The 21,656-nt window shown below is 40.3% G+C and overlaps 1 protein-coding gene across 1 annotated transcript in view; it reads left to right on the top strand.

The window, feature by feature from the left end:
- SPTA1 (spectrin alpha, erythrocytic 1) overlaps positions 1 to 21,656 on the top strand; it is a 103,610-nt gene that overhangs the window by 46,399 nt on the left and 35,555 nt on the right. The window contains 13 exon segments of the mRNA XM_078156189.1: positions 2,084 to 2,265; positions 3,251 to 3,350; positions 3,453 to 3,650; positions 4,567 to 4,710; positions 7,131 to 7,234; positions 10,843 to 11,005; positions 11,344 to 11,475; positions 12,199 to 12,336; positions 13,913 to 14,017; positions 16,241 to 16,449; positions 17,997 to 18,117; positions 18,766 to 18,890; positions 20,541 to 20,673. Of these exon segments, the coding sequence (XP_078012315.1) occupies positions 2,084 to 2,265; positions 3,251 to 3,350; positions 3,453 to 3,650; positions 4,567 to 4,710; positions 7,131 to 7,234; positions 10,843 to 11,005; positions 11,344 to 11,475; positions 12,199 to 12,336; positions 13,913 to 14,017; positions 16,241 to 16,449; positions 17,997 to 18,117; positions 18,766 to 18,890; positions 20,541 to 20,673 (1,854 nt within the window).

The raw sequence follows: 21,656 nt of genomic DNA, 5'->3' as shown, positions 1-21,656 counted from the left end.
GTAGAAGGAATTTTAGTAATTGTCTAGTCCAACTGGTACCTGACCAAGAATCCCTTGCATGACACCTGCAATAATTAATTATGCAGCTTTTTGCTTGAATACCTCCAGTGAGGTGCAATACACTGCTTACCCCCTAAGGCAGCCCATATAACTTTTAGACAGTTTTAGTGGTTAGGAAGCCAGAATATGCCTTCCATCTTCCACCCTTCCCTCTTGCCTTTGAGCTCTGGGGACAAACAGAACAAATCTAAACCATCTCCCACATGACATTCCTCTTGCCACTAGACTCCATCAACTTCCCTGCTCACAAGAACACTTTTGTACTTGTCTTGAGATTTCTATTTTTAGTAATTTTATTTTTAATTTATGGAATACAACAAGCATTTCCATAACAGTATAATTAAAAAAAAAGATGATTGCACACAAAAATGCAAATCTATTATGTATAACTTGTTATTCCTTTTAAATGTATAATAAAGTTATCATGTAAATTTTTTTGTTTCCTTTTTTTTTTCTTCCTGAAACTTTCTACCCTCAGGCCAACTTCCTCTACAAAATATCAGTCTATTGGATCTTTCTTATCCTTCCTCTGAACTCTTTAAATTTGCTGTCTCCAAATCTAGAGTATTTACCATCCCACACCTCCTTTTCCATCATAAATTCTATGAAATCACAGACTCTTGCTGCTGCCAAGGTTTCCATTATTTCTACCTCAGCAACTCTGAACTGAAATTGTTGGTCAGAACCAGGTCCAGAAGGACAGCTATCTTTGGTGCTTCCCTCAACTTTTGAAGGATGAAATTATCATTAATGCATGTCACAGATTTTTCACTGCTTAGTTTTTGGCAGTGAGAGAGAGAAAGCTATAGCAATTGTCAAGATAATTAAAGTCTTCTGGGGCTCCTTCCAAGATAGATTTGGAATATGTTTCCTGAACTGCTATTCTAATTCTTCCTTCTGCATAAGTGGTTTGTAGTATATATTCCTATGACTAAATAATTTCTGTTTTTCTCTTCCTTGATTTTTATGCATTTTTATTATCCCCCCTTTAAATTCCTAGATTCCTCACATAAGCATGACATATTCTCTTAATAATCAGTGTTATTCTATTACCTCTTTTATATATTATGTTCCTTCTGAATGGTATGGAATTGACCCTGACTTCTCAAATGCTATTCTAGTAGATTGTAAACTCTTTCAGGACCTTCCAAGCTGGAAGGACTTGAAATATAAGTCCAGTGATAGGCTATCTGTCTATTATTGCCTGAGCATCTAGTAGTTTTTCAAGAGACTTGTCATAAGGTGCCTGGCTGTAGACATAATGCTTTTTGTTTTCTTTTTTGGCCATAGCAAGCCAGAAGACTACATTGTAGAAGGATTACAATTTACCAGAGTGGACATGCTAACACTGACATAATTATATACTCTTATAGTATATGAAAGAGGTTCCATTTGAGCAAGGTTTACTCTTGCAAAACCATATTCTAGTTGTGGCTGCCCTTTCTATCTCTACCAATTTAATAACTAGGTGTCACAGTGGATAGAACACTAGATATGGAGTCAGGGTGACCTTAGTTCAAATCTGGCCTCATACATATACTAGCTATAATACCCTGGGCAAGTCACTTAACCTCTGTTTACCTCAATTTCCTCATCTATAAAATAAAGATAGTAATAGCACCCACCTCAGAGGGTTGTTATGAGGATCAAATGAGATGTGTTGATCAAATATTTGTAAAATGTGTTGTAAACCTTAAAGTGCCATATAAATGCTAGTTATTATTAATTATATAAAAAGATAACATGTGAAAGTACTTTGAATATAATGTGCTATGCAAATATAACAGTTATTACTGCTATTTTAATTAATTTGAAAATGATTTTTTCATATTTACCTCACTGGCATTTCTCATGAAAGCCACGGGAATGCGAGGATAGTGTACTCAATCTGTAGAACTGGATGGGTGTGTTCACAAGAGCACCTGACGGCTGGACCTAAGTAACATGCTAACTGCTTGCTATAGTAGGACATGATCTCCTAGATGAGTGGCTTTTGATGAGCAGGGTTCTGGCACTTTCCTAGGTGACTACTTTAGGAGAAACAGCAGAGAGGCTCATTGAGTCCCACCCAGATGCCACTGATGACTTGCGGCGGCAGCGGACCGAACTTGAAGGGGCCTGGGATAACTTGCTTCGGCACACAGAAGAAAGAAAGGATGATTTGAGTGAGGCACAGAAGCTCTACTTATTCCTCAATCAAGCCAGGTGAGGGGCAGAGCTACTTGTCTGGAGCAGGGAAGGGGGGGGTGACCATTACACATGGATGACCAATATGGATGGAATATTGTTCCTGCCCAGGGCACTTCTCTGATCTGTGACAACGCTGAGGTCTAAAGGGATTGCCATTACTTAGAAAGGGTACCAAAAATAAATGCAGGTTACTTGTCAAAATATCAAGTGATTGGGTCTAGAAGAAAGAACCCACAAGCAGAAATTAAGAGACCCAGTTTCAAATCCCAACTCTGAGTCACCTACCTCTCTGAGACTCTGACCAGGTAGACTTACTAGATGGCCTCTAAGGTGCCTTCTGGCTTTAAATCCATGATCCTATGATTTTAGGAGGGGTTGGACTCCACAAAAATATTAATTTTATTATGTCTAGTTTACAAATGGAGGAACTAAAGCCCAGCAAAGTCAAGGAACTTGCCAAAGTTCCTATGAGTAATACACATAAATCTAGATTTGACACCTATGTCTTTTAGTGCCAAATTTCATACCCTTTCCATGACATTCCAAAGCCACTCAGTCATACTACCTAGATTACTGAGTTGCTATGAGGAAAGTTAATTGGGAATCTTAAAGAGCTATTAAAATGTGACGTGTTATGAGAGGAGTTATAAGGAGAGTAAGAAACAGGTTTCACAATTGGCTTCTGAAGATCTAATGGTCTTTTCTCATTCATTGCCCTTCTTGATCTCTCTGCAGCATTTGACACTGTGGAATGCCCAGGTCTCCTGGATCCTTAATTCCTTCTGGGTTTTCAAGAACCTCTCGGTTCTCTTCCTAATTGGCCATCACTACTTCTACTCCTTCTCAGTCTCCTTTGCTAGACCATTATTCACAACACGCCCCCTAATTAGAGACATACCCCCCCCCAGGCTCTACCTTGGGCCATCTTCTGTCACTTGTATCAAGAATGGACAGGTCTCTTCCCATTTCACTTTATGGATACAAATGTTTGTTTCCATAGGGAAATACTGTCATGGATCAGTGGCATCCGTGGCCCTGTGTCATCAGCAGAATTGGCTGAAGACCTTACAGGAACTGAAATCTTACTAGAGAGACACCAGGTAGGGCCATATCCATCAGTGATATTTTCCTTTGATGTGTCTGTTTTGGTTCTGGCTGGGCTCATCTTCTGATGTAAATGGTTTCTTCCTCCCAACTGGTAGGAACACTATGATGAGATGAAGGCTGAGGATCCTGCTTTCCAGGCCCTGGAAGACTTTGGTATAGACCTTCTGAGCAGTGGGCACCGGGCTGGCCCTGAGATAGAAGGGAAGCTACAATATGTGAAACTTGAGAGAGATGATCTGGAGAAATCTTGGGAGCGAAGAAAGAAGATGCTTGATCAATGTCTGGATTTCCAGGTATAGCCAATTTCACTGGGTCTTGGCTTTGATTCATCACACATATACAATCGATATTCGCTGTCATATCTTCCTAGAACACTGGCCTTCCTCTGCTGTTTATGATGATTCAGCTCTTGTTTATCCCTTTTGTGAGTTGATAATTCCTCTTAACCTCAGGTTTGACCCCCTCTTCCTCAAACTATAGACAAAAGAGCCAAACAAGAAGAGGATTAAATTGGCTAGAGAGTAGGGTGACGATGTACTCAAGTATGTTGAATTATGATTTCCACTATATTCTAAAAGGAAGGAAGGACAGAAGGAAAGAAGGAAGAAAGGAAGGAAGGGCTTATTAAGTTCTTAGCATGTGCCAGGCACTGTGCTAAGTGCTAGAGATTCAAATACAAGCTAAAAGAAAAAAGAAATTCCCTGCCCTCAAGGAGCTTACCTTCTACTAAGAAAGACAATATATGAAAGGGAGCTGAAAAGTATAGAGGGTAGAAGTTCAGAAACCAGGAATAGCACCAGGAGGGAATGAAGGCCAGCCTAGAACATTCCCCCCAAAATGGAATAAGAACTCCAATAGGAACTTATAGCTGGGAGAAGGGGTGTTCCAGGTTAAGAATCTGCAGGGGTGGATGGATGTTCTAGGATAACAAGGTCCCAGGCACTGAGGGAAGCTCTAGGATGGAGGGAGGAAAGAAGGAAGATAGAAAAGTGGAATGAGAGAATTAAGACTGGAAAGATAGCTAGGCTGTGAAGAGCTTTAAATTCTAGAATGAGAAGTTTGTTTTCCTTGATGTTAATCCTATTTCTTCATGAAGCACATCAGGAACTGTGATGTTGACTTCTGAATGGGATGACTCCACTGTCGTTGTTGGCGAAAAGACTGTGTTATAGAAATATTAACAGATTTTTTCCCTTTTGATACCCACAGCTATTCCAGGGAGACTGTGATCAAGCAGAGAGCTGGATGGTGGCCCGAGAGAGTTCCCTGAGGACAGAGGACAAAAGCTCCCTAGATAGTCTGGAGGCCTTGATGAAGAAGCGTGATGATTTAGATAAGGCAATCAATGCCCAGGTATACAGACCAAACTGTTTCTCTATATCTTGACCCTCTGGGTGCCTTTGGCTATGCCTGCATGAAGGTTTAGCCTACAGTAGTAGAATTTGGGAAGCTAGAATGAGACCAGAGCATGTCTCCTAAACAATCTGTTTAACAGCTAGGAACAAGAAAATGCAGAGACAGAGGCAGCTAGAGTCACATTCGTGATTGTCTGAGAGGTGGCACAGTATGGTAGAGTGATAACTAGACATGGAATCAAGACAACTGACTTTTGAATCCCAGTTCCATGACTGATTTACTTGGACATCTTGCTCAAGTGACTCAGGCTCTTTGAATCTCATTGTACTCATTTGTAAAATTAGATGGACTTATTTCTAAGTTCCCTTCAATCTCTAAATCCTATGATCTTCTCCAAACCTCAGTTTCCCTATCTGTAAATGAGGAAATGAACACTTGTACTACCTATCTCTCTAGTTTGTTGTGAGGAAATCTTAATATTAATATTCTCTAAATATTAAAGAAGGAAAGAAGCATTTGTTAAAGGCCTACTATGGACCAAGCACAGTGCTAAGTGCTATACAAATATCCTCTCATTTGATCCTCACAACAACCCTAGGAGATAGGTGTTGTTATAATCCCCATTTTACAGAAGAAAAGGAGGCAGGAGGAAGAGGTTAAGTGACTTGCTCAGGGTCATACAGCTAGTAAGTGTCCAAAACCAGATTTAAACTCAGGTCCTCCTAAATCCAGGCCCAGAGCTCTATCCACTGCAACCACATAGTGGCCTCTTACTAAGTGGCTGCAGTGGATAGAGGTCTGGGCCTAGATTAAAAAGCATTAAAAGCAAGGAAATGGACAATATTCATATTCATTTGATATAGGGTACTTAGGGATCTCACTGAGGCTTGAATTTGGAAGTCACATTGCCTCTTGAATTAAAGGATAAGTGTTTCCAGCTTCCCTAGTTATGTAGGTGCTGGCCAACTCAGATCCCCATTCAGATTAGGGTTTGGAGTATAACTAAGTCATAGTTAGAATAGATTTCATGAATTCTTAAAATTATGCAGTTCCTCTAAATTTTCTTCGCATATCTAGAACATAAAGATGCATAGGGAAACTCACAACTTAAGTAAACCTTTAGTTAAGCAAAAAAACAAATCTATCATTTATCACTATCAGTATGTTTTATATGTTATATATGTATGTTATAGCTAGGTAAACTATATGTTATATAACACATAAGTTCACACATGTTAAATATCTGTATGTTATGTATTATAATATGTCTATGCATTATATCTGTATCATGTATACATATATCTGCACACTCATATATACCTATTTGTGAAATTAGGATGTTCATGTGTATCACATATGTATATGTGTCTATGTGTGTAAAATCTATTATCTAAAAATTTGGGAAATTAGGGTGTATGTGTATATGAACAAATGTATATGTGTATCTGTATGAATTTATATCATGTATGAATATCCCAGTTTCCCAAACAAATGAATTTTTATAAAATTATTCACCTTATAGAAGAGATCATCCTGGAATTCTAGGATTCCGTTAAATCACAAGCTCCTCTGGCTCATTTTAAATATGATCATTTTTAAAAAATGATTTACATACATCTCTTCAAGAATGCACACAGGCTGCAGATTTATGGATCGTTGCTTGTAAATTTTTCATATTATTCAGTAAAAATCATGAATGCCAACTGTGTAAGAGAGTTATTAAACGGTCTGCAAATGGGAGGAAAAAAATGCTTTTTGAAACCTGAACCAGAGCCAGATGGGGCAGGGGAAAAAAATGAAGAAGGAAGGAAGGAAGAAAAGGTATAGGGTTGTTTTTGTGTCTACCCAGTGCATTCTGAAAACTAATGAATTAATAAAGAAGCATTAATAAGTGCTTTCTAGATGTTAAGCCCTGTGCATACAAAAAGGAATACAATAAGGAAATGCAAAATAACAATGCAAAATGAACAGCTAGACAGTCCCTGCCTTCAAGGAGCATACATTCTAATGGGGCCTTCAGCTCATATAGAAAAGTTCAGTTGTAGGATTAATGGCAAAGCCCAGTGCTACTTCAGCATCATCAACAGAGCAGACAGAAAGGACCTGTTCCCTTTTCCCAAGATATAAACAAGCAGGATGGTCTAGGAAGGAGGGCTTGGTTTCCCATTTAAGGCTTGGGGATGGGGTGGAGTATCTATGCCATACAAATCAATTTCCTTTCTGTGACTCTGTAACTATAGTGTTTGATCCCTATCTATAGTGCTAGATGAAGAAACTGAGCCTTAGAAATACAAAGTCAAATGACCATAGTCACATGACTATTGCAATCATAGCTGGGATTTGACCCAGGTACCCTGACTCCCAACTCAACCTTCTTTCCCTCTCACCATGTTGCCTCTTACTTTTCCTTTGTCCAGGAAGAAAAGATCAATGCCTTGAAAAGTTTTGCAGAACGACTGATAGATGACGACCACTATGCGAAGGAAGAGATTGCTGACCGGCTCCGAAGACTGCTGGACAGGTGAGGCATCACCAGTCATTTCCTTCTATGATAGGTGGTTTTTGGTGGCCAATGGTTTCTCTCTCCAAGATTGTTTTCTAGGTGGGGTCAGATGGATAGCCAGTCAATCAACAAGCATTTATTAAGCATCGATTTTGTTCCAAGTATTGTGCTAGAGATAAAAAAGATGAACATCTTTAAAAAGCCCTGCCCTTAAGACCTTGGTTTGGGGAGGTAATTAGCATCCTTACTTGCTTTTTAATCCATAGTAAACTCTGGTACAACTCATTGGCCTAACTATGAAAGAGTCCAAAACTACCCTCTGCCCTAGGAATGTTTTCACCTGAGACAAGAATGGTTGAGGTGCAGGGCATATATTGGCGAAACATTGGCCCTGGGAACAGTGCAAATATGAATGTGATCTAGGAAAAGGAATGGTTTTATTTTTGTCCTCATGGGGATTCAGGAGAATATAAGAATTTATGAGAGGGGGCCTGGGATGGATATGGAGGCATTAAGCTGGGGAAAGTTGTTTTGTGATGGTTTAGGCCTATACTGGACCTCAAGGTAAGGTAAGAAATGTGTGTCTCACCTCTCCCTGGATGTAGGTGCCCTGTGGCAAAACCCCTTTCACTTTCCCCTAGTGAATATCTCCACATCCACTATTTCATAGAAAAATTGACTTTAGAGCTAACAGAGATTTTAAAGCATCTGCTCTCAGCCCTTGTTTTACAGAAAAGGAAATTGAGACCCAAAGAGGATGAATGACTTACCCAAGCAATGTCACAGTGATCTAACTAGGCCTCACATACCCACATTTCAAGTCTAGCTTTGCTCCCCTCTGGGTGACTGTGTGTGGTTTGTCTTTCATTCTCGAACATGACCATGACTTCAGGGAGATGATGATATGACTTGTAATTGAAATGGATTTGAATGAGAGAGGACTGTGTAAGAGAAGCTGGAAGGAGGAGTAGAAATGAAGGAAACACAGACTTCAGAAATGCTGAGCAGCAGCAGCCTGAATGTCATCTGGGGTGTGTGTGTGTGTGTGTGTGTGTGTGTGTGTGTGTGTGTGTGTGTGTATGTGTGTGTGAGTGAGAGAGAGAGAGAGAGAGAGAGAGAGAGAGAGAGAGAGAGAGAGCAGATGGAACATCTTAGAATCCTAGACCTACATGAAGCAATATCCCTAGAACTTGAGACCAGGTTGGGCACCACTGATTCTGAGAATTCTATTCAATTCCACATAAATTTCCTGAGTTCTTTTTTCTCATAGCACTTTGTGCTAGGTACTGAAGCACAGACAAAAATGAGTGCAACGCAGCCCCAGCCTTCAAATGCCATGTGATCTTGCAGGCAGAATGAGGCACAAACATGAGGAGCCAGCATACAAAGAGAAGTGGGAAAGTGCAGAAAGCAGCACTGTGCCATGAATGGGAAGAGTACTTAATTCTGAGTCCAAGGACCTTTGTTGGAATCTCTGTTCAATATTTACTAACTATGTGACCTTGAACTTACCTCTCTGGACCTCAGTTTCCTACACAATGAAGAGATCAAAATAGGTGAACTCTGAGGTCCTTTATAGCCTTAAATCCCTGCCCTTGTGATCTACCAGGAGGGAGAGATCACCTCTGGCTAAGGACTAAAGCCTGAGAGGAGAAAAGAGCTCCCAGACAGTCATAGGGATATTTTAAATGAGATATGCAAAAGAGGAGGCTTACTTTGAGAGATGAGTGGGAGAAAGAGGTGGGTTCTGGGAATAAACTACTGCTCCCATCTCTGTCATTTTCATTACCAAGAAGCCTTTAATAAATGCCAAGTCATGCATGATGCTGGTCTTGCCTATGAGACTTTCCACAAATAGTCAATCAGTCAATAAAATTTTAAGTGCTTACTATATGCCAGGCACTGTGCTAGGTACTGGGGCACTGTATATTGATCAAACTAATAATTGTACATAATGAGCTTCACAGTTACAACCTCTTCATTTGTTGGCATTTATTGGAGGGGGTCTCATTTTTAAAAAAATCATTCATAGAATTCTGTGTTTGCTGCTGTTTGTCCTTTACAAGTTGGAATGGAGCCATGAAGATAATTTAGACCCAACACCAGAAACTGCACTTAGAAGATGTTCAATAATTGTTTGCTGAATTAATAGATGTTAGTCATTAGTTAGTTGTTTGAAGAAATTGTTGTAGTCTAACTTCACATATAATTCAGGATTCCCTTTTATAATGGTAATCCAGCCTCTGTAATGACCAATTGTATAACATGCATACAGGAAGAATATTAAGACCAATAACTCAATAAAAATAAATTTAATATTCCAAGGCTAAGAGCACTTTAGAGTGAAACATGGGGGCATTGGGTTGAACTGTCATCCTGAACAAAGAGAGTGTGATGGTAAAAGGACCATGGCTTTCTCATAGCAGGCCAGTAGAACTTTTATTAAAGCAACATAGATAGTATATATATATATACACATATATATATATGTATATATATATATATATACACATATATATACATATATATATATACATATATATATATGTATATATATATATATATACACATATACATATACATATATAGTCACAGCGTATCACCTTTAAGAAAGTAGTCTGTCAGGGGCAGCTAGGTGGTGCAGTGGATAGAGCACCGGCCCTGGATTCAGGAGGACCTGAGTTCAATCTGACCTCAGACACATAACTCTTACTAGCTGTGTGAAACTTACTAGCTGTGTGACCCTGGGCAAGTCACTTAACCCCATGCCCTAACCCAAAACAAACATACAAAAAAAAAAAGAAAGTAGTCTCTCCTTTCTCTCCATCTTGAAGGTGTCTTATGTATTCCACAGGAACAATGGCTAGCTCCTGTTAGGATTAGCCTTATAGGTGTGCTAATCTAAATTTCCAGATAAGAGATGGTGTTTTATTGTCCTGGAAGTAAGGACAGAAGTGGTGAGGGCTAAGGGAAATATCACTTCTCATTTTACCTGAAATGGCCAAATTCTGAGATGAAGGTACTTGAGTCGATAGAGGGAAGATACTAGCCCTCTCTCCCAAAAGGTTTGCAATCAAGGGCAACTGCTTTCCTATGATTAATTTGGAGAAGATTAGTAGAAGAGGTAGTCATTGGGGAACAATCTGAATAACACTAGATAGAATTTATATAGCATTTTAAAGTTTGCAAACAGCTTTACAAATGTTATTTCAGTATTCTCGCAATAACCCTGCAATGTAGATGCTATTATCTTTATTTTACAGATGAGGAAACTGAGGAACAGAGAGACTATGCAACCTATCGAGGATCACACAGTGATCTAAAGTGTCAGAGGCAGGATTCAAACTCAGGTTGTCATGACCCAAAGTCTAGCATTCTGTGTATTGCACCATCTAGCTGATAGTTTGTTTTTAAGGTCAAGGAGGATATTTTAGGACTATGCCCAAAATGGAAATAAGGAAGTGGATGAAAGAATGAAAGGGCTTTGAACAGGTATGTTTGAAACATACAAGAAAGGAAAGGCCCAAATTGGAACATAAATAGAAGTGAGGGCAAGAGGGGAACCAGGGTTCCCTAGGGAAGGATTTTGAGGTAGAAGAGTGACCTTGGTTGGCCTCCTACATCAGGTGGAATGCTCTCAAAGGACAGATGATTGCAGATAGAGCCAAGCTTGGGGATTATGCAGACCTAAAACAGTTCTACCGTGACATTGAAGATCTGGAAGACTGGATCAGTGAGATGCTGCCCACAGCTTGTGATGAGTCCTACAAAGATCCCACTAATATCCAGGTTGGTTCATGGTGGTTAGTTAAATTTCTGGGCATGGGGCCATTTCCTAAATGTAATCTATTAATCATTCAGCCATTCCTTGAATACTGAACAACCTAGATAAGAATAAAAGGAGGAGAATTGAGAGATCCAGAGGAAGAGGCACACTGGCCTTGCTCTCTGGTATTACTCAGTCTAAGTAATGAAGGGTTTCTATACCCAAGAGAGGCCACCAACCCCTAGAAATCCTTCACGTGGATGATTTGCCTAGGGGGCCTTTCCCAATGAATGTGGAGAATCCCTTATACCCTCCTTTTCCAGGTAGGTTGCTAATACTGTTGCCTCTGTCTTGTCTCCAGAGAAAGTACTTGAAGCATCAGACATTTGAAAATGAAGTCTATGGCCGGACTGACCAAGTTGAAAGTATCATCAATCTAGGGAACTCCCTTATTGATCGGGAAGCATGTGATGGCCAGGAGGAAGATGTGAAGGTATAGGGGTAATGCCCTCAGGTCATGGCAGGGGGCTGGGTGTAGGGAATTTATGCATTCCTAAGAAGGCAGATGGTCTAAAATTCCTTCCTATTTCTAGGAATGATTTAGTTAGCATTCCTATCTATTGCATGTAGGAGACCTGAGGCTCTGAGGCTTTTTCATCATAGAATCACACACCTTTTGTCCCTTTCCCCACAACAATATTTGAGATTTCCATAATCAACTTGATCTCACATTTGTAAAACTAGACTGCCATTACAACCATCTATGCTGAGCATGCTCTGTGTTCAAAGGACCAGTTCAGAACTCCTCCTCAACACCCTTTTCTATTTTCCTAGTCAATTTGACTCCTAGTGTTAGAACCAGTAGCCTAAAAAGAGAAAGGAATATCTCTCTCCTTCCCAGTTACTCCCTCCACCCCCATCGTTCTCTCAGACTCTCCAAGGGTCTGGTTCCCACATAACATCAAGGACCATATACATATATACATACATACATATAGATAGACAGATAGATAGAGATAGATGTATAGATATATAGATATCTACATCTCTATAAACACATATACACACATACACATGCATGCATGCAGACAAAACACAATCTACATATACATGCATGTATCTGTATCTCTACAGCTGTATACAGATATACATGTATGTGTACATATGCACATATGTAATATACATGTATACATATACGCATATATATCTGTGGCAGGAAAGACTGTCTAAGCTGAATGAACACTGGAACTACCTGCTGGAGAAAACCAAAGACAAAGGGCAGAAGCTGAATGAGGCAAGCAGACAGCAGAGATTCAACACTGGCATCCGGGACTTTGAATTCTGGCTCTCTGAGGTAATTAGTCTGGAGACAGGAGGTGGGGAGAAAGTTGTGGGGGAAGGAGATAGTCTAGGTAGGAAGATGGGGAGAGGTTAGAGTTTTGTAATGAGACAGTACTGGGATCTTCCCAAGAATTAGGAGATCGAGATATGAACTGAGCGCCCACTATAATTATGAATTTTGGCAGCGTTGTTGGGAGATCATGCAGCAGACAATCAAGAAAAGAAATGAAGCAGGGCCAGGTCCAGCCAAGACTGAGGCTAAGAGAAAGAAAGCATAGTGAGAAATAAAGGGGCTTCAGCTGGGCGTGAGATTTGGGGACCCAGGAGAGAAGAGATTTTAGAACAACTCAGAGTCTAAACGTTTCCCCTAAATCCCACCGCAACTCCACATACAGAATGGAGTTCTGTAGTTGGATTATTGATTTCTACACTCTTGTTAGCCTTTCCGTTATTCCACAGTGTAGATAAAACACACACTGTTCAAAATAAGATGCTGAGAGGAACCTTAGACATCAACTTGTCCAGCCCTATCATTTTAAAGATGAAGCTCAAAGTGGCTGGCTAAGTAATTTTTCCTTTCCCGAATTCCAAGTCTATAGCAAACCTAACTTTTAACTTTTTAAAATCATCTTGTTTTATCCCATAATTCTTCAAAGCCCTCATCTGGTCTAGATCAAATGAGATAATATGTTAAGTGCTTTGCAGACCATAAGTGCTAGGTAAACACTAGTTATTATTATTGTTGTTGTTGTTGTTGTTGTTGTTGTTAGTAGTAGTAGTAGTAGTCTCATCTATCTCCTTCTTATCCTTCATGGTCTACCCTCCCCCAGCAAATGGCTTTTGGGAACCCCTTTACTTCTGTTCTTATTCTGGCATTGATGTTTATCTGAAAGACTGGGAAGCACAAGAAAGCAGGAAGAGTACTTAGAGTAACAAGGAGGCCAGTGCACATGTTACTATTAGTTTATTAGCCCCTCCAAACAACTGTTTGACTTAAACTCTTCATGATTTTCTTGGATTTTCCCAGCATCCTCTTGACAGGTACAAACTTTCTATTACAAAAATATCGTGAGTGTTTTTTCTTCTTTTCATTATATTAGTGATCACTGGATTGAGAAGATAGTGCCTAAGGTAGACATGAGGCCACAGATTCCTTGTCAGGATGAATGGTCAGAGGGTGGTCAATCTCCTTGAAGAGTGTTATAACTAAATGACAGCTTTTCCCTTCACTGCTACATCCATTCATCCATCTATCCATCTACCCATCTAGCTATCCATCCATCTATCTATCTATCTATCTATCTATCTATCTATCTATCTATCTATCCTATCTACCTATCTATCTATTCTATTTATCTGTCTATTCTATCTACCTATCTGTTCTATCTGTCTATTCCATCTACCTATCTATTCCATCTATTCTATCTACCTATCTATTCTGTCTATTCTAACTGTCTGTTCCATCTGTCTATTCTATCTACTATCTATTCTATCTATTCTATCGATCTGTCTGTCTGTCTACTTATCTATCTATCTATTCTATTCTATCTACTTATTCATTTGTTCATTTATTTATTTATTTATTTAAGGCAGAGACCCTGCTGGCAATGAAAGACCAAGCCAGGGACTTGGCTTCAGCAGCCAACTTACTTAAGAAGCATCAACTGCTGGAAACAGAGATGTCAACTCGTGAGGTAAGTGGCTGCTGAAATTCCTCCTCCTCATCCAGAATGGATGTGTTTCTGACTTTTTCCCTAATCAGGCAGTGTCATAGAAAGTCCTTTATCTTGGCCAATGAGCAAACTGCTTACCCGGCCCTAAACACTAAAGCTACAAAACTTTAAAAATGTAGTAAAGTGGAAAGGGCTTTGGATTTGGAATTTTTTTTAAAAAAAGCTCTTAAATCTTGCTTCCTTAGGAAACCATTGTCACATTACCATTGTGTGATCATAGGCAAATGTATGGGCCATTATTGGTTGCATGCTCATAAACAAGTCACAGGATGATAGAGTTATGAGTGGAAGGGAGTTTAAAGGCCAATAAGTCCAAATTCCTTATTTTGCAGATGATGAAATTGAGACACAGAGAGGGTAAGTGACTTGCTCAAGATCATAGAACTAGAAAGTGTCCGAGGAGGGACATGGGTTCTTCCTAATTCCAAGTCATGCACACTCCATCTCTCTGATCCTCACTTTCTTCACCTGTAAGGTGAACAATAATACTTGCATTACCCATGCACATGTCTCTTGTATTCTCTTCTTGAAGGAAAATATAAATATCTAGTTGGCACAGTTCCAAGACCCTGTCATTTCTGAACTGCAACAGGGAGTGCCCGGGGTAGCATGAGGACATCTCTATTTGGACTATGAGAATGTGTGAACATATCTATCAGTGTTATATATAGGAACAATAACAAAAATAATAATAATAATAGTTACTATAATTATAATTCAGTTTCAAGTGCTTTGAGGTTTGCAAAGTACTTTCTTCTTTTTTTATTATTTTGTTTTATTTTATTTTTTTAAATTTTTTTAAATTTATTTTTTCCATATGCTTTTGAGTTGAAAATTTTTTTTCTCCCTTTTTCTCCTCCCCCCACCCTCCCCAAGATGGCGCACAATCTGACATAGGCTTTACATTTACATACCCATTAAACATATTTTCACATTAGTGAAGTTGTAAGTAAAAATTAAAACCAATAGGAGGAACCATCAGAAAGATGAAACAAAACTCAACTGAAGCAAAGTACTTTCTTCTTAACAATCATGTGAGGTTTGCATTAGAAGTGATATTACCTGAATTGAAATCTAGCTTCAGACACTGGTTGACTGACTGTGAAACTCCTTGAGAATAGAAAAAATTTTTTTTTGCCTTTCTTTTTATCCTCAGCGCCTAACACAATGCTTGGCATATAGTAGGCCCTTAATAAGTACTTGTTGACTGATGGACTTAACCTTTCTGTGTCTTAGTTTTCTCATCTGTTAAATGGAAATAATAATAGCACCCAAATCCCAGGGTTGCTGTGTGGAACAAATTAGATAATATATTAAGTGTTTTATAATTCTTAAAAATTCTATATAAATGCTACCTGTTGTTATTGCCTCAGTTTTACCTATGTGAAAATCATGGCTCTGAGGGGTTCAATAATGCACATAAATACAATTGCTAAATAGTTTCTATGTATTGGAGGGGTTGGCCACCTCTTCCCAGTGGGGCTATTAAATCTGCAGGAGATCAGAGGTGATGGAATTGGTTGTAGTTCATGTAATTTAAATATTCAGACCCTAGAAAGTGCCCCTGTATTTTTTATTGTTGATGATTGTTTAGACTTTAAAATGATATGTTTAGTTTATGAAATGAAAAACATTTTTATAACATAGTATGACAAAAAATACGATTGCATATGAAACTGCAAATCTACCACATATAACTTGCTCTTCCCTTCAAATATACAACAAAACATCATGTAAACTTTTTAGGGCCCAACTTCAAAAATACCATTAGCTGTGTATGATTTTCAAGAAATGATTGGATCGAATATTTTGAGTGCTTACTATATGCTGAGGATTTTGCTGGTTGTGGCGGAGGGCTACACAAAAGATACTAAATGTTGGAACAATCTCTCACCTTTAAGAGATTACAGTCTAGTTGAGGGAGAGAGAACACTTGAAAGAATTAGATACTAGTGAAAAATAGGGTTAAGTAGCAAATTGCATGGTATACATCAGTCTTCTACTTATATTATACCTTTCTTCCCATCAATTCTTCTCCAACTTGAACTGAAGAGGTTATAGGAGTGAAAAATATTAAAAAGTCTTTGTCCGGCAAAGCTGACATATTGGAGACTGGGGGGCGAGGGCATGGGAGAACTATCTATAGTGCTGCATCTGCTCATGGCACCCACTCTGGATTTACAGGACTTTCTTAAGGACTTAAATGAGTTGGCTACTCATCTTATTGACAGTGGAGCTTTCAATGCTGATGAGATCAAGGAGAAACTGGATAGTGTCAATAACCGATTCCTGAATGTTCAGAATCTGGCCGCTGCACATCACAAAAAGCTCAAGGAGGCCCATGCCCTTTTCCAATTCTTCCAGGACCTGGATGATGAAGAATCCTGGATCAAGTATGTCCTGACATCTTTGACTAGCTTGTCTGTCCTCAAACCCAGGAGTTCTTGACCTTTCTTTGTGCCTTGAGGCCCTGTGGCAATCTGATGAAAAAACATACACACACACACACACACGCAAACATATATACATGCATACATGCACATAACATACATATATATACATATACATTAACACATGACAAGTATATAATATATGTTATACATAGCTGTACACATAATATATCCATGATATATAATATATAAAAATATGTGCATATGTATACATTTGTACATATATGTACACATTATATACCTGTAAAATTTTACATATGATATAATATATACATGCATAGATTATACACACATACACATATACAAGTATGCAAATATGTAATACATGGAAATTCTGTCTTCCTTTCTTATATATGAATATAAAATACACATTTTTGCATATATATGTATTTATGTATCTGCACACATACACATTTACATGCACACCTATATATACATACATGTATGTGTGTGCTTTTCAGTGTCCAACTTGTGACCCCATTAAAGATTTTCTTGGCTAAGTTGCTGGAGTGGTTTGTCATTTTCTTCTCCAGCCCATTTTATAGATAAAGAACTGAGGCAAATAGGGTTCACTGATTTGCCTAGGGTCACACAGCTAGTCTCTGAGGCTCGATTTGAACTCAGGAAGAGAAGTCTTCCTCACTCCAGGCCCAGCAATCTATCCACTATGCCTCCTAGCTGCCCCATATATATACATGTATACACATATACACATATGAATACATTTGTACACATATGTGCACAAATAAGTTTCTAATCCCTACCACTGATTGCCATGTTAGGATATCTTGTAAGAAGGAATTTTCTCCTTCCTAGATGATATTGCTTACCCAGGGTCACTTATTTTACATATCATAGTTCAGGCCAATCTATTTTGTTCTCCATGTCTCACTCTGTTCATCTCTCCTCTTTTTTACTATCTCCCTTTATCTCTCTGTATCTGTTTCTGTCTCTCTCTGTCTCTTCATCCTGTTCTCTATGTGTCTAACTGTTTCTCTGTGCCTATCTGTCTCTCTCTCTCTGTCTCTGTCTGTCTGTCTGTCTCTCTGTCTATCTCTCTGTCTGTCTGTCTCTCTTCCTCCCCACCCCACCCCCAACCCTCACCAGCCTCATAATAATAACTAAAAAAAAAAATACCTTGTCAGGATTTCCAGGCTGTTTAAAAAGTAAGTGACAGGTATACTCGTAATTGGAAGAGAAGGGAAACAGGGATGGGCAAGAGAAAGGAGGTTAATAGGGAAGGTGATTAGCAAAACTTTGAACACCCTAAGGGGCAGTGGGGAAACTAGTAAATGGAATAAAACTGTTGACAGAAGTCTGAAAAGGTCGTTTTCAGAGTTGCTCCAACTGACAGCAAACAACTGGTCAGTACTTGCAACCCAAATGTCCTTCATTTCCCAGAACTCTCCCCTCACCCTCTTTCCTTTGAGAACCAGGATTCTGCTATAACATGAAATGTCTCAGGTCTGGGTTTCTGTCTTGGACCTCAGGGAAAAGCTGCTGAGAGTGAGCTCCAAGGACTATGGACGGGACCTTCCTGGGGTGCAGAACCTACAGAGAAAACATAAACGCCTGGAGGGGGAGCTGGATGCCCATGAACCAGCCATCCAGGTAGGACAAGGGGTGTTCAAGAAAATGTTTTACATTCATTTCTCTGAGGGAAAATGCAGGCATGACATAGTTTTAATTTTAATCTGCATTATTAAAATTTTCTCCATCACTTCCTTAAATTCAGACAATCATCAAAACACTAAAGCAATCCTTGATTAATAACATTTACCCATTTCCAAAGTCTTAATGCTCACACTGAAAAATATAACAATTGGCTATCTTGAGTTGGCTCCAGAATATCCCTGGGAGGGTTGTCTTTCTCGGATCACTGTCTTATTTAATTATTGATTCCTTAACCTTAACAATAACAATGCATTTGCTATATTTAGGATAGAGCTGAGAGGCACCAGGAAAAACTGCCTGTACATGGCCAAAGAGGGCAGGAGGTGATTCTTTTTGCTCCATTATAAGATGTTAGTGAATGATTTGCAGAATCACCTACATAATGTGATCACCATAGATGTTGCTGATGACTTCACCTTTTCCCAGCATTCCTCTAAAAACTGAGGAGCATATGAGGGAAAGGGAAGTCTGTAAACGGGTAATGGGGGCCTATGGCTGAGATAGGAAATGACTCAAAAGTCATGGGATGGTGGGCAGATAATTCTAGAACTGCCTCAACATGGGATAAGGTGGTTTATTTTATAGGGAGTATTGGAAACTGCAGAAAAACTTGGAGACAGTGATGCTGTGGGGCGGGAGGAGATCCAGGAGAGGCTGGCTCAGCTGGTGCAGCACTGGAATGAGCTGAAGAGTTGGCCAAGATTCGGTAAGTACCAGATGTTGTACTGAATCCTTTCCAGGAGCTGGAGGATAAGGGCATAGGATGGTAGCAATGATTGGCATATCCTTTGAGGCTCCATCTTGAGGCCTTTGTACCATATAGGGAGCTCAAATGGACATCTGTTTGGCTCTCCCTGTGCCTGTCTGTCAATCTCTGCCTCTACTTTTGTCTCTGTCTCTCTGTTTCTCTATGCTCCTCACTCCTCACTCCACCTCAAGCCACCAACCCCTAGTCTACAGGAACATTTAAGAGGCCCTTGTGTCCCCACACGTTCCTCCAGTCACACAGGGAATGATGAGCAACCGGTGCCTATCAGGATAAACAAATACCCATGGTTTCCTTCCTTTGGGTAGAGTTTCCAAGGAGGAGTGGATTATAAGGGTAGTGGAGAAGAAGCACCTTGGGACTTGGTAGTGCCCAGTACTATCACTGAGTATGATTCAGACATTGAGCTCACCACTTGCTTGGCCTCAGCAATAGTAGGGAAAATCCAGAAGTGTCTTCAGAGCACAATATGTTACGGGATCATAGGAATTTAGATTTGCAAGTGACTCTAGTCCAGGGGTGGGGAATCTGCAGCCTTGAGGCTGCATGTGGCCTTCTAGGTCCTCAAGTGGGGCCCTTTGATGGAATCCAAACTTCACAGAACATATCTCCTTAATAAAAAGATTTGTTCTGTAAAACTTGGACTCAGTGGAAAGACCACACCCAAGGATGTAGAAGGCTACATGTGGCCTGGAGGATATAGGTTCCCTACACCTGCATCTAGCCTAACTTGCTCACCTCCTCATTTTAAGGATAAAGTGCAGTGACTTGTGACCTGGTCACACAGGTAATAAGAAGCTGAGCAGGGATTTGAACTCAGGATCTCTGACTCCAAATAAAGCACTCATTCTGCATCATACTGCCTTCTAGTCCACCTCCTTTATTTTATAAAAGAGGAAACCAAGGTCCCAGAGAGTCCTAATGAATTGTCTAAAGACAGGCAGCTAGTAAGTGAAGGATTTTGCTGTTGGTTGAGTCATTTCAGGCATGTCTGACTCTCTGTGACCCCATTTGGGGTGTCTTGGCAAAGATACAGGAGTGGTATACCATTTACTCCTCCAGCTCATTTTACAGATGAGGAAACTGAGGTAAACAAGCTTAAGTGACTTACCCAAGGTCACACAATAAGTGTCTGAGGCCAGATTTAAACTCAGGTCCTCCTGACTCCAATGTCAGTGCTTTATCCACTGTGCCACCTAGCTGCCCCAGTAAGTGACAGAGCTGACATTCAAAACTATGTCCAAACTAGTGCTCTTTGTATCATATCACACCACTTAACCCTCTACTCAATCATGGATTTTATGGAACTGTCACTATGGTCATCTGCCACTAACAGTGGGGCAGGATATGTTGTTTACCTCACAGGCCCCAGAGGTACCCAACTACTTTCAAACTCCCAAATCCTGAAGCCAAACCAAGAGATAAACACAAGATCTAGAAATCTCCTGACTTCTTTGATTGGCCTGTGGCATCCTGTCTAGTGCTATGAAGAAGCTACCTTGTCAAGTATGGCTTACCTTGTGGTCTCCCATCCTACTCCCCAGTCCTTGAGGGACCCCATCTGATTCTTGTTTTTACCCTAAAACTCCTACAGAGGGCTCCGCCTAGATGAGTCCCAGCAGTATCTGCAGTTCATGGAGAATGCTGAAGAAGAGGAAGCATGGATCAATGAGAAGACAGCTCTTGTTGCCCAAGGGGATATAGGAGACATATTACCTGCCACACAGGTGAGGAGTGGGTCAAATGGATCTCATTTTCTCCTAGTTGCCTGTTGTGTTTATAGAGTGTGCTTCATCTTAGATGCTATGCCAGGGGTAGGGAATCTTCAGCCTTGAAGCCACATGTGGCCTTCTAGGTCCTTGGGTGCAGCCTTTTGACTAAATCCAAGTTTTATGGTCCAAATTTTATTAAGGGGATCTGTTCTGTGAAGTTTGGATTCAGTCAAAGGGCCTCACTTGAGGACCTAGAGGGTCACATGTGGCCTTGAGGCTGCAGGTTCCCCACTCATGTTAACTATGCTATCATCTATGCTATCTTATTACTTCTCTCAAATGGTTGGACAGAAGGGACAGAAAGGTATCTGTGCCTGGGGAAAACAGAATGAGCCTCAAAAATCAATCATCTTGAGGGTGGAGCCAAGATGGCAGAGTGAAAGCAGTGACTTGCTTGAGCTCTCCCCCAAATCCCTCCAAATACTCATAAAAAATGGCTCTAAACAAATTCTGAAGCAGCAGAACCCACAAAAAGACAGAGTGAAACAAATTTCCAGCCCAAGACAACCTGGATGATTGATCAGAAATGTGTATCGCCCCGGGCTGGGAGTACAGCACAGCTCAGCGTGGGCATGCAGGCACAGCAAACCTGGAGCAGGCCTCAGAGGACTGAATCGCGGGCAGCTGTGGAGGTTTCCAGACTCCTCAATCCACAAATGCCAAAGATAACTTAGAAGGTCAGTGGGAAAAGTCTGTTTCTGAGGTGCTGAGACAGGAAGGCGGGGTCTCAGCTCCATTCCCCAAGAGTGTGGCCCTGGAGGGGGGCAGCTGTTTCCTGAGCTTCTGCCCCACAGACTGAGGGGGAATCCAGTGGCTGATCAGAGAGGGACTGCAGGGATCTCTTTGCCAGTGCTGAGGCAGGAATCTCTTGCTTTGCCCATGTGTGGATCTGGGTCACAGTTCTGGGAGGCAGTGCTGGGGTGAGGAGGAGTGCTGGC

The sequence above is a fragment of the Phascolarctos cinereus genome, unplaced genomic scaffold (genome assembly GCF_003287225.1).
Source record: "Phascolarctos cinereus isolate Bilbo 61053 unplaced genomic scaffold, phaCin_HiC Scaffold_5;HRSCAF=322, whole genome shotgun sequence".
Lineage (NCBI taxonomy): Eukaryota > Metazoa > Chordata > Mammalia > Diprotodontia > Phascolarctidae > Phascolarctos > Phascolarctos cinereus.
This window is presented reverse-complemented; position numbering and strand designations above follow the sequence as displayed.